The 18,337-nt window shown below is 38.0% G+C and overlaps 2 protein-coding genes and 1 pseudogene across 2 annotated transcripts; all 3 read left to right on the top strand.

Annotated features, from left to right (window-relative positions):
- The first annotated feature begins 2,032 nt into the window (after positions 1 to 2,032).
- LOC120557448 (protein hairy-like) lies at positions 2,033 to 3,673 on the top strand. The gene is made up of 2 exons (XM_039797770.1): positions 2,033 to 2,155; positions 2,269 to 3,673. The coding sequence occupies exons 1-2, from the start codon at positions 2,033 to 2,035 to the stop codon at positions 2,599 to 2,601; spliced, it is 456 nt and encodes a 151-aa protein (XP_039653704.1). The 3' UTR covers positions 2,602 to 3,673.
- Positions 3,674 to 6,636: 2,963 nt separating this feature from the next.
- On the top strand, positions 6,637 to 7,286 carry LOC120556819 (annotated as a pseudogene).
- An 8,873-nt stretch (positions 7,287 to 16,159) lies between these two features.
- Positions 16,160 to 18,082, top strand: LOC120557443 (protein hairy-like). The gene is made up of 2 exons (XM_039797765.1): positions 16,160 to 16,586; positions 16,700 to 18,082. Exons 1-2 carry the CDS (start codon positions 16,464 to 16,466, stop codon positions 17,030 to 17,032), a joined length of 456 nt encoding a protein of 151 aa, XP_039653699.1. The 5' UTR covers positions 16,160 to 16,463; the 3' UTR covers positions 17,033 to 18,082.
- Positions 18,083 to 18,337: the final 255 nt, after the last annotated feature.

Below are 18,337 nucleotides of genomic sequence, written 5' to 3'. Positions count from 1 at the left end.
GTCATCTGACCAAATTAGAAAATGTAAATTTCTAATGGTTTTTTAAGACAACATGATTTTGGTATAACTGTCAGGTGTGGGTGCTTTAATGTAAAACGTTTAAAGTAAACAATTTCTGTCTTTAAAGAGGTCAGACATTGTCTCTAATGAGAGGCATAATAAGACACACTTCTATTGTTCCTCCTTGAAAGCAGTGAAAGGACAGAGTGTGGGAAACCAGAGGAGACTCACTCACAGAGCCCTGTGGGACAATAGATCCAGACCTTTGCCCTCAAGGGACAGAGATTAAAAGAGACTCTGGCTCCTCAAAACTGTTACATTCCTAATCTGTTTCAAATCATAGATTAGACCCAATGTTTTCAACATTTTCTTCCTATGATAAAAAATGACCTAGCAAAGTCCTTCAACACGTTTCTTTAGGGTAAACTGTAAAAGTAATTTCTTATTGGTAACTTCAAATATAAAACATTTGGTGTGTTTCAGGATTCCAGCCTTATGATATGCCATTAAACACAAGACGATAGAAAAAAGAAAATTGTTCAGTATTGATACCACACAGGTTTTGCTGGCAGAATATGACCCACAGCCAAGGAAAAAAATATTTTGACCTCAGTGTACAGTATATTGTTTTATTAACAATACAGGAATTTCCAGTATTTAAATAAAGTATGTGATGTTTGCTCTGGTTTCCAACCCAACTGATTTTTCTTTTTATATAATTTTAAGTTAAAAGTTTTGAGCTGTAAAATGTAAAGATAAGAAAGAAAAATATGTTATGGCAAACACATTTTAACAATGGATAATCCAAAGGTCTATTTAGATTTAGGCACACGACTTAATATCTTTCAATGGACGGAGTGTGGGAAACTCTGGAGATCAGAGTTTAGCATGAATATCAATCTCAACCCCACCAGCAGCAGATTATTCTCCAAAGGGATTTGGCACACTTTAGGAAACAGCTGCCTCTACCTCCCACCCTCATCTATAGAGCCGAAGTCTCGATTCAGATGCTGATACAACAGCACAGTAATGACTAAATGGTCAAAATGTATGTAATCGATTGGAAGTTAGCAAAAATAATTTGATACATTTTTTGAGCAGGCCCCTTCATTGTAACATTTTATTGACTATTTAAAATTTTACAGACTGTCAGAAGCAGCCAATGGTGTTCTTTCCCTCCAGATGGTTGGTGACGTCAGGCTCTGTTTCTACTACAACACACATCCAGTATCAGTCACAGAAGCTCCATTCAAAGTCCTTTTGTTGTTCATTGACCAGAGCATTCAAGGAGTCAGTGTGGGAAACTGAGACCAACTTTCTACCCACACTGACTACAAGACACAAGTCAGAAGAATGTGAAACATCTGGACAGAAAACTGATTGTTGTTCTCAGGTTTTTATAAATACGTTGTGAATTTATCATGGACATTTCAGTCGTTTAAATACCTGACCAGAATAGTTCTTTTTTTTTTTTAAACATGTACTGTATTCATTCTATTAAAAATTTTAAAAAATTTCATCATAATACATCAAAAATGTAACTAAATTATGAAGAAAACATGGAGGATAAATTACAGGAATGGCACTTATGTTATGGCACAATCAAAGCATTAAGACACAAAAATATATGTGCAGTGCTTATTTATTTTAGTAAAATATAAGCTACTGTACTTTTTACTCTAGATGCAACTCCTAGTCAGTGTCTCACGTGTGTGATGAGATGATGAGCGTGTGCTCAGTCAAAGTCATTGATCCCAGCATCAGGCAGCAGATCTGCTCTCTCTACAGGGTCACCACTTTCCCAGATTCACACAGAGCTCTGTGAGTCTCTCTCCATCACCCCCCCAGCCCCGCCCCCCACCACCACCTATTCCCCTGAGATCTAACCATTGTCCTCACATCAATAAAACCATTCGGAGTGTGGCATCATAATTGTGTCACCAAGCTCTCTGATTGGCTGAGACTGTGAGAAACTCCAGCCAGACCAAGACCCACACATTCATATGGAGATGTGGGACTATAAATAGGAGGGATGAAGCCAGAAGAGATCAGATTCTCTCTACAGAGACCTCTACAGCACAGAGATCCAGACATGGCACCTACAATCACTGCAGCAATGACCGATTCTCAGGAGCATCTGACTCTGACCCACAAGGTAAATTGAAGTTTCAAGAAGATTTAAATATTGTCAATGAGACATTGTCTTTGTTCATGCTAACACTTCACTCCAGAATAAGTTTATTAATGACTTTATTCTTCTTCCTGCACCTCAGAAAGCCTCTGGTGGAGAAGTTACGCAGAGAGCGAATCAACAGCAGCATTGAGCAGATCAAGTCTCTCCTGAGTCCAGAGTTCCTCAAACAGCAGCCAGACTCCAAGCTGGAGAAAGCAGACATCCTGGAGAGGACAGTTTGTGTCCTGAGACGGCTGCAGCAGCAGAATCAACAGCAGAGAAGACTGCTGAACCACATCAACAAGCTGCAGTCTTCCTCTGACAACAACCTGAGAGAGGCTGACTTCTCTCTTCTGAGCTCCACAGTCCAGACCAGCATCACCAAAGAGAAGAGTCCAGTCAACAGCGCCGTCTGGAGGCCGTGGTAGACACCTACAGACTGGAGTTACTACCAGACAAACTGAGATGACCATATTGGTCAAAGATTACTGGACTCAAGTCTTTCAAATGTTATGGACTTGTTCTTCTGATTGTACAGAAGGTTGTAGTTTGTGATTGTTTTCTTTCTGTAAGATGACATTTCCTGAGGAAATGACATCACCAATATCTTTCAACTTAAGAAAGAGAAGATCTGGTCATGCATGTTGCATGAAGCAAATCTGATTGCATCAGCAATTATTATTATTATTATACTTCACTGTACTTCATGTATTGGTGCTATAAGCTATGGTAACATTTGTTATCTTTTGATTGTTATTGATCATTTTGATCAGAAACTTTAACTGTCCTTTTTATGGACATATTGTCCCCATGGACTTACCTCACTTTAATCTCTCCGATTACTCAAAACTGATCTGTTGTTAGATCCAAATGTTTCTCTTTTTTTCTAAAAGGTTTGCTTAATGTCACAATTTCCCTGTGATACTATTATTATTATGACTCCCTCCATGTCATGTGTTGGCAGATGGAGATGTTTATTACCTCTTGATAGGTATTGATGATTTTGAATTGATCGAAATATTATTTGTCCTTTTTATGGACATTTAATCATAATGGGTTTCCCTCACTTTGTGATTATTGAAAAATTATCTGTTTTAAGATCACAATGTTTATCCTTTTACTGTAAAAGGTTTCTTTAATGTCACACTGTCACAGTTTTCAGGTGACAATGTTATTGTTTAAGATGTAATTGAATTCAGAGGTTATTAAGAACAATGTGACCTGTTGTAAGGTCAGTTTTGACTAATTTTGTCTTTTGTTCACTGAGTGAAAATGTGTTGAACAATTTGGGGGAAAAAAGAAAAAACTGAGAACTGTGTCCTCAAATATTGTAAATCGTTGTCTTTCATAAAGACAGTTGTTCCTTTACTCTCTCAGAGTACAGTGTGTCTTGTAGAAATCTACAAGTTGTTGTTGTGATGTATCATCACCTCTAGTTGGAGCTTTCATACTTCATGGCTAACTATTCATTGGTGAATAAACAAAAACTGCCAGCTGAAACTTTTGTTGTCTTGGGTTATTTTTCTTCATACGTGCCCTTATGATGATAAAAATGTGATTCTTTGTGATTCAGCTAACATTGCGAGATTAAGGTACTGCCTGGAAAGGTGGCCTGTTAATCACAGAGCTGACAGAAGCAGACACCCATTCACACCTATCTATGGGTAATTTAGAGTCACCAGTAAACTTAACCTGCATGTTACTGGACTGTGGGGGGAGCCGGAGCACCATGAGAAAACACACACACAGGCACAGAGAGAACGTATAAACTCTAGGGCTGCAACTTACGATTATTTTCATTGTTGATTAAACTAACTTTGTTAGTTGATCTATAAAATGTCAGAAAATTGGTGAAATATGTTGGTCACGTTCTAGTTCTTTCACTGTTTCAAAAAACAGTGAAAACCTGAAAATACTCGCATTTTAAAAGCTGGAACCAGAGAATTAAAAAGAAATGACTCAAAGTGATTATTAAAGTAGTTTGCAAATAATGTAATAATTGACAACTAATTTATTCTTTGAATAACTAAGTAATCCACAACCTTTTCCAACTCAGGAACTGTATTCAAACTGTAAACCAGTCTGGACACTTGGGACTTTCTACCATTAATTCATCTTTCTCATATCTTTTATATGTTTCAGGCAAATCACGGTTTAGTTTTTCAACATCCAGCATTCACACCGCAATTTATTCATAAAATGCCTTCTCTCTGTAGTTGTATGTATTGTTATGTACCAACTATTAACCTTAATGGGTCTTTTTTTAATTTATTTTTAGGGGCCTCATCCTCTTCCCTTGGTGGCACACCCTGCTTGTGCACAGGGTCCTCAAAGATCCATTTGTAGAGGGGCACATTCCTCTTTACTGCTAATAGACGGAGTGTGGGAAAGCGCTGGGGCAAAGAGTTAAGTGTGAATGACATCCATCCAACCAGCAGCAGAGTAATTCTCCAAAGGGATTTGGCACACTTCAGGAAACAGCTGCCCCCCCCCCAGAAAACCTCCCACCCTCATGAGAGCTAAAGTTTTGATCCAGTTAATGGTCAGTCATTATTACTGGAGGTTCACAATGTATGACAATGGTTGGAAACTGAAAATATGAGAGGATAAATCATGTTGGTGATACTTTATGATAGATTGTTCACCAACATTTCAAATTTTACAGACGGTCAGAAACAGCCAATGGTGTTCTTTCCCTCCAGAAGGCTGATGATGTCAGGCTCTGTTTCTATAACAACACACAGCCAGCATCTGTCACAGAAGCTCCATTCAAAGTCCTTTTGTTGTTCATTGACCAGAGCATTCAAGGAGTCAGTGTGGGAAACTGAGACCAACTTTCTACCCACACTGACTACAAGACACAAGTCAGAAGAATGTGAAACATTTGGACAGCAAACTGATTGTTGTTCTCAAGGTTTTAAAAACATTATAGGCATCACACTATTTTTAATACCTGAAAAAAAATCGAACTACAGAAATATTTAAATTTTTTCAATTCATGAAAAAGCCAAATTTAATGAAATGAAAAATGGAAAAGTATTATTAAAATATTAAAGACAAAATAGTGAATAAATTACATCAATGGCACTTGCTAGATTTTCATTTAGCAACATGCAAGTTATAATGTACGGAGCCCCGGAGGTTACATGGAGGAAAAAAAAAAAACGAAGAAAAAAAAGAAATACATGTACTGGGGGCAAACACTAAACTCGAGATCATGAAGATGTGTTCCTGCCTGGGGAAAGAGACGCTTCCCGCCTCCCGCTGCCACTGGAGCTCAGATTGCAGGTCGAAGGTGGCATATATATCATAAAACACATTCTCACCTGTGAAATGTTACCCATTGCTGTTTTCTTTCGTTCAAACATCCATAAGCAGCACAAAAGTCCAGCATATCCATATTGATTATTTTTTTTTCCTTTGTTTTTTCCTCCATGTCACCTTCGGGGCTCCGTAGACATTGTATCTAATGAGAGGCATAATAAGACACACTTCTATTGTTCCAACAGGTTTCTTTAGGGTAAACTGTAAAAGTAATTTCTTATTGGTAACTTCAAATATAAAACATTTGGTGTGTTTCAGGATTCCAGCCTTATGATATGCCATTAAACACAAGACGATAGAAAAAAGAAAATTGTTCAGTATTGATACCACACAGGTTTTGCTGACAGAATATGACCCACAGCCAAGGAAAAAATGTTGACCTCAGTGTACAGTATATTGTTTTATTAACAATACAGGAATTTCCAATATTTAAATAAAGTACGTGATTATTGCTCTGGTTTCCAACCCAACTGATTTTTCTTTTTATATAGTTCTAAATTAAAAGTTTTGAGATGTATAATGTAAAGATAAGAAAGAAGCAAAGTATAGCACAGAAGCCCACAAAGCCTTTTTAACAAAAAAAAAAAGAAACAACCAACACCACACTAACAAAAAAAAACAAAAAAAAAAAAAAAAAACCACAGCAACAAAGAAAAAAAAAAAAAAAAAAAAAAAGACTAAAAACCACAAAAAAAGATTTTTAAAAAAAAAAACTAAAAAACATTAAAAAAAACACACATAATAATTAAAAAAAACAAAAAAAAAAAAAAAAAAAAAAAAAGAAAAAGGACACATATATATAAAAAACAAAAAAAAAAAAAAAAAAAAAAAAGAGTTTTTATATATTAAAAAAAATAAAAAATACCACAACCCCTAGTAGTGCATCTGCTCAGTCAAAGTCATTGATCCCAGCATCAGGCAGCAGATCTGCTCTCTCTACAGGGTCACCACTTTCCCAGATTCACACAGAGCTCTGTGAGTCTCTCTCCATCACCCCCCAGCCCCGCCCCCCACCACCACCTGTTCCCCAGAGATGTAACCATTGTCCTCACATCAATAAAACCATTCGGAGTGTGGCATCATAATTGTGTCACCAAGCTCTCGGATTGGCTGAGACTGTGAGAACCTCCAGCCAGACCAAGACCCACACATTCATATGGAGATGTGGGACTATAAATAGGAGGGATGAAGCCAGCAGAGATCAGATTCTCTCTACAGAGACCTCTACAGCACAGAGATCTAGACATGGCACCTACAATCACTGCAGCAATGACCGATTCTCAGGAGCATCACTGACCCACCCCAAGGTAAATTAAAGATTCAACAAGACTTAAAAATTGTTAATGAGACATTGCCTTTGTTCATGCTAACACTTCACTCCAGAATAAGTTTATTAATGACTTTATTCTTCTTCCTGCAGCTCAGAAAGCCTCTGGTGGAGGAAGTTACGCGAGAGAGGAATCAACAGCAGCATTGAGCAGCTCAAGTCTCTCCTGAGTCCAGAGTTCCTCAAACAGCAGCCAGACTCCAAGCTGGAGAAAGCAGACATCCTGAAGATGACAGTTTGTGTCCTGAGACGCGGCAGCAGCAGAATCAACAGCAGAGAAGACTGCTGAACCACATCAACAAGCTGCAGTCTTCCTCTGATAACAACCTGCGAGAGGCTGACTTCTCTCTTCTGAGCTCCACAGTCCAGACCAGCATCACCAAAGAGAAGAGTCCAGTCAACACGCCGGTCTGGAGGCGTGGGCAGACACCTACAGACTGGAGTTACTACCAGACAAACTGAGATGACCATATTGGTCAAAGATTACTGGACTCAAGTCTTTGAAATGTTATGGACTTGTTCTTCTGATTGTACAGAAGGTTGTAGTTTGTGATTGTTTTCTTTCTGCAAGATGACATTTCCTGAGGAAATGACATCACCAATATCTTTCAACTTAAGAAAGAGAAGATCTGGTCATGCATGTTGCATGAAGCAAATATGATTGGATCAGCAATTATTATTATTATACTTCACTGTACTTCATGTATTGGTGCTATAAGCTATGGTAACATTTGTTATCTTTTGATTGTTATTGGTCATTATGATCAGAAACTTTAACTGTCCTTTTTATGGACATATTGTCCCCATGGACTTACCTTACTTTAATCTCTCCGATTACTCAAAACTGATCTGTTGTTAGATCCAAATGTTTCTCTTTTTTTCTAAAAGGTTTGCTTAATGTCACAATTTCCCTGTGATACTATTATTATTATGACTCCCTCCATGTCATGTGTTGGCAGATGGAGATGTTTATTACCTCTTGATAGGTATTGATGATTTTGAATTGATCAAAATATTAGTTGTCCTTTTTATGGACATTTAATCATAATGGGCTTTCCCTCACTTTGTGATTATTGAAAAATTATCTGTTTTAAGATCACAATGTTTATCCTTTTACTGTAAAAGGTTTTTTCAATGTCACACTGTCACAGTTTTCCAGTGACAATGATATTGTTTAAGATGTAATTGAATTCAGAGGTTATTACGAACAATGTGACCTGTTGTAAGGTCAGTTTTTCCTATTCTTGTCTTTTTTTCACTAAGTGGAAATGTGTTGAACAATTTGGGGAAAAAAGAAAAAACTGAGAACTGTGTCCTCAAATATTGTAAATCATTGTCTTTTATAAAGACAGTTGTACCTTTACTCTCTCAGAGTACAGTGTGTCTTGTAGAAATCTACAAGTTGTTGTTGTGATGTATCATCACCTCTAGTTGGAGCTTTCATACTTTGTGGCTCATTGTTCCTTGTTGAATAAACAAATACTGTCAGCTGAAAATGTTGTATTCTCAAAGTCTTTGATTTATTATTATCACTACATTGATAGAGGTCTCCATCATCGTTCCTATTTGACTGACAAATCAAGACACAATTCAGCACACACAGTAATTCTTTATCCATAACATATCCGTAGCGTAAAACTAAGCATGGGAATGTGCATTAATTAAGATTTATGATTAGGAGAGATGATCAATGTTATGTCACTATTTATATGAAGTAAGCCAAGTCAAACTAAATGATAAAATTTCAAAGACATTTTGCTGGACCATTATTTCCGTATAACTAAGTTTCAGGTAAAAAGGTAAAAAAGTTTGACGTTAACCATTTTCCTCTTAAAAGAGGTCAGCCATTGTAAAGTGATGCATAATAAGACACACTTCTATTATTCCTCCTTGAAAGCAGTGAAAGGACAGAGTGTGGGAAACCAGAGGAGACTCACTCACAGAGCCCTGTGGGACAATAGATCCAGACCTTTGCCCTCAAGGGACAGAGATTAAAAGAGACTCTGGCTCCTCAAATTAGAACCTGTTTTATACTATGCCTCTGATTGTAAATGTTCCTCAGATATTAAATCAGCATCAACACATGTTTATAAAGTTATTTTGTCTACTGAGAACCCATATTTGTATCATCCTGTTTGAAATAGTTTCTGTCAGTTACTCTATGTAAGTATCAAAGAATGTGGTTAATTGGTGTGAATGCTGGAAACATTCAAAACCTATGTTCTTACCGCTCTTTGTTATTCAATTTTTTTTTACCTTGACTAGTTCCACATTTTTTTAACATCTAATTTTCATGCCTGTTACTTTTAGTGTTTGTATCTTAAATATTAATGTTTTCCAAGAAATGTTCTCCATTCAAATAAATGGATGAAATGTTCAGAATTGACCCATTTTACAACCGTGCAGCATTTTCAACTCTGTCCACTCATTCAAACTTTCAGCTCAAAACCCTATTCAAACTTTAAAATGTTCCAAATATTTCATATATTCTGTATTATTCAACTTTTCAATCCCATTACTACTTTAGTAAAATATTTAACTCAGTTTGAAAGGTTAGTAATAATGGAAACAATGGGGGGAATAACTAAGTAATCCACAACCTTTTCCAACTCAGGCACTGTATTCAAACTGTGAACAAGTCTGGACACTTGGGACTTTCTACCATTAATTAATCTTTCTCATATCTAAATGGCAAGTATTGACATTCCGTTGAAAATATCACAGATTCATGCCCCCCAGGTATTGATCCTGATAGCACTATACAAGTGGATGAATCTGAAAATGTTTTCTGCAGGGTAACATGTACGACTAGTACTATTCCAGTTATAATCAACAATAGACCATACAAAGTGGCGAATCCCATAAGAAGTTGACTGCAAACATAGTCAATTTAGCATCCAGTTCACGTCAGCCACAGCCTGTCCCATAAAATGAGACTGTGTCTGTTCCTCGACTCAGATCAGTTAGATCAAAGGTAACCAAGAGAGGGGCAATACTTAACAACCTAATTGGAATTAAAACTACCACTGCAATGATAGAACAGGATAGGAAAATTAGATGTGGACTATTAAATATCAGATCTCTATCTTCTAAAGCAGTACTAGTAAACGACTTGATATCCGATAATCAAATTGATCTATTCTGTCTTACTGAAACGTGGCTGGGCCATGAAGAATATGTTAGTTAAAATGAAGCCACTCCTCCCAGTCATATTAATACCCAAATTCCTAGAAGCTCAGTCCGAGGAGGGGGAGTTGCAGCCATATTTGATTCAAGCCTGTTAATTAATCCTAAACCTACACTAAATTATAACTCTTTTGAAAGCCTTGTTCTTAATCTTCAACATCCAACATGGAAATCAGTACAGCCAATTATATTTGTTGTTGTCTACCGAGCACCAGGTCCATATTCTGAATTTTTATCGGAATTCTCAGAGTTTTTATCATATGTAGTCCTTAAATCAGACAAAGTACTTATTGTAGGTGATTTTAATATCCATGTGGACGTTGACAATGATAGCCTTATTACTGCTTTCAACTCACTACTAGATTCAATCGGTTTCAGTCAGAGTGTTCATGAGGCCACGCACTGTTTTAACCACACCCTCGACCTTGTGGTGGCATATGGCATCAAAATTGAAGATGTATTAGTATTCCCGCAAAATCCTTTATTATCAGACCATTTCTTAATAACTTTCGAATTCTTAATACCCGATTATACGAAATTAGATAAAAGCTTCTACACTAGATGCCTATGTGACTTTTTAAAGAAATTTAAGGAAGATATTCCAACAGCACTAAACTCATTACCATGCTTTAATACAACAGAGGACCTTTATGTAAACTTTAGTCCCTCTCAAATTGACAATTGTGTAGATGGTGCTACGACCTGCCTACGGATTATTTTAGACTCTGTTGCTCCCCTCAAAAAGAAGACGATGAAGCAAAGGAAACTTGCACTCGTTTGGATTGGCAAGACAGTCTGAAAACCTATAGGAAGGCCCTCAGAAATACTAGATCAGACTATTACTCATCATTAATAGAAGAAAACAAGAACAACCCAAGGTTTCTTTTCAGCACTGTAGCCAGGCTGACAGAGAGTCACAGCTCTAGTGAGCCTTCTATTCTTCTAGCTCTGAGTAGTGATGACTTCATGAGCTTCTTTAATGATAAAATTATAACAATTAGAGATAAAATCCATCACCTTTTGCCCTCAACTTCTAACGGTTCACCTTTCAACGCAGGACTCCTAGAAAGAACGACTAGACCTGACATATACTTAGACTGCTTTTATCCTATAGACCAACAATTAATGGTAAAGGTATCTTCAGCTAAGCCATCTACCTGTCTCTTAGACCCCATCCCAAGGAAGCTACTCAAAGAAGCATTACCCGTGGTTAACACTTCACTACTAGATATGATCAATATGTCTCTATTAACAGGTTATGTACCGCAGTCATTTAAAGTAGCTGTGATAAAACCTCTTCTGAAAAAACCCACCCTCGATCCTGAGGTCTTAGCAAACTATAGACCTATATCTAACCTTCCCTTTCTCTCCAAGATCCTTGAGAAGGTAGTTGCTAATCAGTTATGTGATTTTCTCCATAGCAACAGTTTATTTGAAGACTTTCAATCAGGATTTAGAAAGCATCTTAGCACAGAGACGGCACTGGTGAAAATTACTAATGACGTTCTAACTGCTGCAGACAGAGGACTTGTCTCCATACTTGTTTTACGAGCTCTTAGTGCTGCATTTGACACTATTGACCATACAACCCTGTAACAGAGATTGGAACACTTAGTCGGCATTAAAGATATGAAATCCTGGATGACCTACAATTTTCTGATGTTAAACTCTAACAAAACTGAAGTTATTGTGCTGGGCCCTAAACACCTCCAAACTTCATTATCTAAAGATATAGCTACTCTGGAATGTATTGTCCTGGCCTCCAGCACTACTGTCAGAAATCTAGGAGTTATTTTTGATCAGGATATATCCTTTAACGCCCATCTAAAACAAAGCTCAAGAACAGCCTTTTTTCATCTTCGTAACATTGCCAAAATTAGGAATATCCTGTCTCAAAATGATGCTGAAAAACTAGTCCATGCATTCATTTCTTCCAGGCTGGACTATTGTAATTCCCTACTGTCAGGTTGCTCAAGTAAGTCCCTTAAGACTCTTCAGCTGATCCAGAATGCTGCAGCACGTGTTCTGACAAGAGCTAAGAAAAGAGATCATATTTCTCCCATATTAGCTTCTCTGCATTGGCTTCCTGTAAAATTCAGGATTGACTTTAAAGTCCTTCTCCTGGCCTATAAAGCCCTAAATGGTCAAGCACCATCCTATCTAGAACAGCTCCTAGTACCTTATTGTCTGACTAGAGCACTGCGATCCCAGAATGCAGAGTTACTTGTGGTTCCTAGAGTCTCTAAAAGTAGACTGGGGGCCAGAGCCTTCAGCTACCAGGCTCCTTTCCTATGGAACCAGCTCCCAGTCTGGGTTTGGGGGGCAGACACCGTCACCACATTTAAGAGTAAACTGAAAACTCCCCTCTTTGATAAAGCTTATAGTTAGGGAGTGAGGAGTTGCAGCGTCCGCCTAACCCGGCCCACCTACTTCTCTTCGTAGTCATCAGATTTATTTATCATATAATCAATAATATAGTGAGAGTAGAGGGAGGCAGGCCAGTACAGCCCGATCCGGCAGGGGAGAGTTCAAGCCCGATCTGGCACCTCTCTCTAAGCTAACCTGCCTCTTTTAGTTATGCTATTATAATTCTAGACTGCCGGGGAAGTTCCTTCCTTCCTATGAGACACTGAGCTGCTTTCTCATCTCTGTTTTCACTTGTTTCCTTTTGTATGCATCCTGTCCCAGAACTGCTTGTTACTAACCTAGCTCTGGGGAGTTTGCTCCCCGGAGTCCTTATGTGTCTTCTTCGCAGAGCTATGCTCTGCGATTCTCTGCAATGCCCAGCCGCGTCCGCTGCATCCACCCGTGCTCTGCAGCGCCACGTTACATCCCGCAACGCCCTGCTGCGATGTTCATACACACAAAGTAGTCAGTATCCGGTATAGGAGACTGCACTACTCAGTATGACACGATGTGCTCTGCTATGACACGAACTACAACGACTACCTTCAAACTCACTGTTCCATTATCTTTAATGGGATTATTATTGCCACTGTTCATCACACCCCCAACCGGCCCCGTCAGACACCGCCTACCAAGAGTCTGGGTCTGCCGAGGTTTCTTCCTAAAAAGGAAGCTTTTCCTCACCACTGTCGCAACAGCCACTGCTAATGATTGCTCTTGAGGGAATTACTGTAATTGGTGGGGCTTTGGAAATTATAGAGTGGGGTCTAGACCTACTCTATCTGTAAAGTGTCTCGAGATAACTGTTGTTATGATTTGATACTATAAATAAATTGAATTGAAATTGAACTGAATATCTTTCATATTTATCAGTCAAATCACGGTTTAGTTTTTCACCATCCAGCATTCACACCGCAATTTCTTCATGAAATACCTTCTCTCTGTGGGGGGGCCTCATCCTCTTCCCTTGGTGGCACACACTGCTTGTGCACAGGATCCTCAAGGATCCATTTGGAGAGGGGAACATTCCTTTTTACTGCTAATAGACGGAGTGTGGGAAAGCGCTGGGGGAAAGAGTTAATTGTGAATGACATCCATTCAACCAGCAGCAGAGTAATTCTCCAAAGGGATTTGGCACACTTCAGGAAATATCTGCCCCCCCAGAAAACCTCCCACCCTCATGAGAGCTGAAGTTTTGATCCAGTTAATGGTCAGTAATCATTACAGGAGGTTCACAATGTACGACAATGATTGGAAACTGAAAATATGAGAGGATAAATCATGTTGGTGATACTTTGATAGATTGTTCACCAACATTTCAAATTTTACAGACTGTCAGAAACAGCCAATGGTGTTCTTTCCCTCCAGAAGGCTGATGATGTCAGGCTCTGTTTCTACTACAACAAACAGCCAGCATCTGTCACAGAAGCTCCATTCAAAGTCCTTTTGTTGTTCATTGACCAGAGCATTCAAGGAGTCAGTGTGGGAAACTGAGACCAACTTTCTACCCACACTGACTACAAGACACAAGTCAGAAGAATGTAAAACATCTGGACAGCAAACTGATTGTTGTTCTCAAGTTTTTAAAAACATAGGCATCCCACTATTTTTAATACCTGAAAAAAATCGAATTATAGAAATATTATTTCCATTTTTTAATTCATAAAGAAAGCCAAATTTAATGAATTGAAAATGGAAAAGTATTATTAAAGTATCACAGACAAAATTGAGAATAAATTAAATCAATGGCACTTGCTAGATTTTCATTTAGCAACATGCAAGTTATAATGTACTTTTTACTCTTGATGCAACTCCTAGTCAGTGTCTCACGTGTGTGATGAGATGATGAGCGTGTGCTCAGTCAAAGTCATTGATCCCAGCAACAGGCAGCAGAACTGCTCTCTCTACAGGGTCACCACTTTCCCAGATTCACAAACTCTACACAGAAAGCCCCAGTCAGTTTGAACCCAGATCCTTCTGGCTGTGACTCCACAGTGCTAACCATTACAGCACTGTGCCATCCCTTAACATACCAGTTGATCTAAATGTAGCTCATTGTTTTATATGGTTTCCTATACAGTTATCAGGAAATTAGGTCACTTATTTTCCGTAAATCAAGTCATCTGACCAAATTAGAAAATGTAAATTTCTAAATGTTTTTTAAGACAACATGATTTTGGTATAACTATCAGGTGTGGGTGCTTTAATGTAAAACGTTTAAAGTAAATAATTTCCGTCTTTAAAGAGGTCTGACATTGTCTCTAATGAGAGGCATAATAAGACACACTTCTATTGTTCCTCCAGTGAAAGCAGTGAAAGGACAGAGTGTGGGAAACCAGAGGAGACTCACTCACAGAGCCCTGTGGGACAATAGATCCAGACCTTTGCCCTCAAGGGACAGAGATTAAAAGAGACTCTGGCTCCTCAAAACTGTTTCATTCCTAATCTGTTTCAAATCATAGATTATGTTTACAACATTTTCTTCCTATGATAAAAAATGACCTGGCAAAGTCCTTCAACACGTTTCTTTAGGGCAAACTGTAAAAGTAATTTCTTATTGGTAACTTCAAATATAAAACATTTGGTGTGTTTCAGGATTCCAGCCTTATGATATGCCATTAAACACAAGATGCTAGAAAAAAGAAAATTGTTCAGTATTGATACCACACAGGTTTTGCTGACAGAATATGACCCACAGCCAAGGAAAAAATGTTGACCTCAGTGTACAGTATATTGTTTTATTAACAATACAGGAATTTCCAGTATTTAAATAAAGTATGTGATTATTGTTCTGGTTTGCAACCCAACTGATTTTTCTTTTTATATAGTTCTAAATTAAAAGTTTTGAGCTGTAAAATGTAAAGATAAGAAAGAAAAATATGTTATGGCAAACACATTTTAACAATGGATAATCCAAAGGTCTATTTAGATTTAGGCACACGGCTTAATATCTTTCAATGGACGGAGTGTGAGAAACTCTGGAGATCAGAGTTTAGCATGAATATCAAACTAAACCCCACCAGCAGCAGATTATTCTCCAAAGGGATTTGGCACACTTTAGGAAACAGCTGCCTCTACCTCCCACCCTCATCTATAGAGCCGAAGTCTCGATTCAGTTGCTGATACAACAGCACAGTAATGACTAAATGGTCAAAATGTATGTAATCGATTGGAAGTTGGCAAAAATAATTTGATACATTTTTTGAGCCGGCCCCTTCATTGTAACATTTTATTGACTATTTCAAATTTTACAGACTGTCAGAGCCAGCCAATGGTGTTCTTTCCCTCCAGATGGCTGGTGACGTCAGGCTCTGTTTCTACTACAACACACGTCCAGTATCAGTCACAGAAGCTCCATTCAAAGTCCTTTTGTTGTTCATTGACCAGAGCATTCAAGGAGTCAGTGTGGGAAACTGAGACCAACTTTCTACCCACACTGACTACAAGACACAAGTCAGAAGAATGTGAAACATCTGTACAGAAAACTGATCGTTGTTCTCAGGTAACACGTAAAATACTTTTTGAATTTATCATGGATATTTCAGTCTTTTAAATACCTGACCAGAATATATATGTATTTTTTTAACATCATAATAAATTAAAAATGTAACTGAATTATGAAGAAAACATGGAGGATAAATTACAGGAATGGCACTTATGTTGTATATGGCACAATCAAAGCATTAAGACAAAAAAATATATATGCTGTGCTTATTTATTTTAGTAAAATGTATACTGTTTACTCACGTGTGTGATGAGATGATGAGCGTGTGCTCAGTCAAAGTCATTGATCCCAGCATCAGGCAGCAGATCTGCTCTCTCTACAGGGTCACCACTTTCCCAGATTCACACAGAGCTCTGTGAGCCCCCCAGTCCTCCACCTGTTCCCCGGAGATCTAACCATTGTCCCCCAGGCAATAACAGCATTAAGTGTGCTGCATCCCTTATTGTCTCACAAAGCTCTCTGATTGGCTGAGACTGTGAGAAACTCCAGCCAGACCAAGACCCACACATTCATATGGAGATGTGGGACTATAAATAGGAGGGATGAAGCCAGCAGAGATCAGATTCTCTCTACAGAGACCTCTACAGCACAGAGATCCAGACATGGCACCTACAATCACTGCAGCAATGACCGATTCTCAGGAGCATCTGACTCTGACTCACAAGGTAAATTGAAGATTCAAGAAAATTGTAATATTGTCAATGAGACATTGTCTTTGTTCATGCTAACACTTCACTCCAGAATAAGTTTATTAATGACTTTGTTCTTCTTCCTGCAGCTCAGAAAGCCTCTGGTGGAGAAGTTACGCAGAGAGCGAATCAACAGCAGCATTGAGCAGCTCAAGTCTCTCCTGAGTCCAGAGTTCCTCAAACAGCAGCCAGACTCCAAGCTGGAGAAAGCAGACATCCTGGAGATGACAGTTTGTGTCCTGAGACGGCTGCAGCAGCAGAATCAACAGCAGAGAAGACTGCTGAACCACATCAACAAGCTGCAGTCTTCCTCTGATAACAACCTGAGAGAGGCTGACTTCTCTCTTCTGAGCTCCACAGTCCAGACCAGCATCACCAAAGAGAAGAGTCCAGTCAACAGTGCCGTCTGGAGGCCGTGGTAGACACCTACAGACTGGAGTTACTACCAGACAAACTGAGATGACCATATTGGTCAAAGATTACTGGACTCAAGTCTTTGAAATGTTATGGACTTGTTCTTCTGATTGTACAGAAGGTTGTAGTTTGTGATTGTTTTCTTTCTGTAAGATGACATTTCCTGAGGAAATGACATCACCAATATCTTTCAACTTAAGAAAGAGAAGATCTGGTCATGCATGTTGCATGAAGCAAATATGATTGGATCAGCAATTATTATTATTATACTTCACTGTACTTCATGTATTGGTGCTATAAGCTATGGTAACATCTGTTATCTTTTGATTGTTATTGATCATTTTGATCAGAAACTTTAACTGTCCTTTTTATGGACATATTGTCCCCATGGAGTTGCCTCACTTTAATCTCTCCGATTACTCAAAACTGATCTGTTGTTAGATCCAAATGTTTCTCTTTTTTTCTAAAAGGTTTTCTTATTGTCACAATTTCCCTGTGATACTTTTATGACTCCCTCCATGTCATGTGTTGGCAGATGGAGATGTTTATTACCTCTTGATAGGTATTGATGATTTTGAATTATCAAAATATTATTTGTCCTTTTTATGGACATTTAATCATAATAGGCTTTCCCTCACTTTGTGATTATTGAAAAATGATCTGTTTTAAGATCACAATGTTTATCCTTTTACTGAAAAAGGTTTCTTTAATGTCTCAGTTTTCCAGTGACAATGTTATTGTTTAAGATGTAATTGAATTCAGAGGTTATTAAGAACAATGTGACCTGTTGTAAGGTCAGTTTTTACTAATGTTGTCTTTTTTTCACTAAGTGGAAATGTGTAGAACAATTTGGGGAAAAAAAGAAAAAACTGAGAACTGTGTCCTCAAATATTGTAAATCGTTGTCTTTTATAAAGACAGTTGTTCCTTTACTCTCTCAGAGTACAGTGTGTCTTGTAGAAATCTACAAGTTGTTGTTGTGATGTATCATCACCTCTAGTTGGAGCTTTCATACTTTGTGGCTCATTGTTCCTTGTTGAATAAACAAATACTGTCAGCTGAAAATGTTGTGTTCTCAAAGTCTTTGATTTTTATTTTCACTACATTGATAGAGGTCTCCATCATCGTTCCTATTTGACTGACAAATCAAAACACAATTCAGCACACACAGTAATTCTTTATCCATAACATGTCCGTAGCGTAAAACTAAGCATGGGAATGTGCATTAATTAAGATTTCTGATTAGGAGAGATTATCAATGTTATGTCACTATGTATATGAAGTAAGTCAAGTCAAACTAAATGATAAAATGTA

This window comes from Perca fluviatilis, chromosome 4, assembly GCF_010015445.1.
Source record: "Perca fluviatilis chromosome 4, GENO_Pfluv_1.0, whole genome shotgun sequence".
Lineage (NCBI taxonomy): Eukaryota > Metazoa > Chordata > Actinopteri > Perciformes > Percidae > Perca > Perca fluviatilis.
This window is presented reverse-complemented; position numbering and strand designations above follow the sequence as displayed.

Coding starts and splice junctions, on each gene's coding strand:
- LOC120557448 (XM_039797770.1), top strand. CDS start 2,033: ATGAAGCCAGAAGAGATCAGATTCTCTCTACAGAGACCTCTACAGCAC. Junction 2,156..2,268: donor ATCTGACTCTGACCCACAAG/GTAAATTGAAGT, acceptor TTCTTCCTGCAC/CTCAGAAAGCCTCTGGTGGA.
- LOC120557443 (XM_039797765.1), top strand. CDS start 16,464: ATGAAGCCAGCAGAGATCAGATTCTCTCTACAGAGACCTCTACAGCAC. Junction 16,587..16,699: donor ATCTGACTCTGACTCACAAG/GTAAATTGAAGA, acceptor TTCTTCCTGCAG/CTCAGAAAGCCTCTGGTGGA.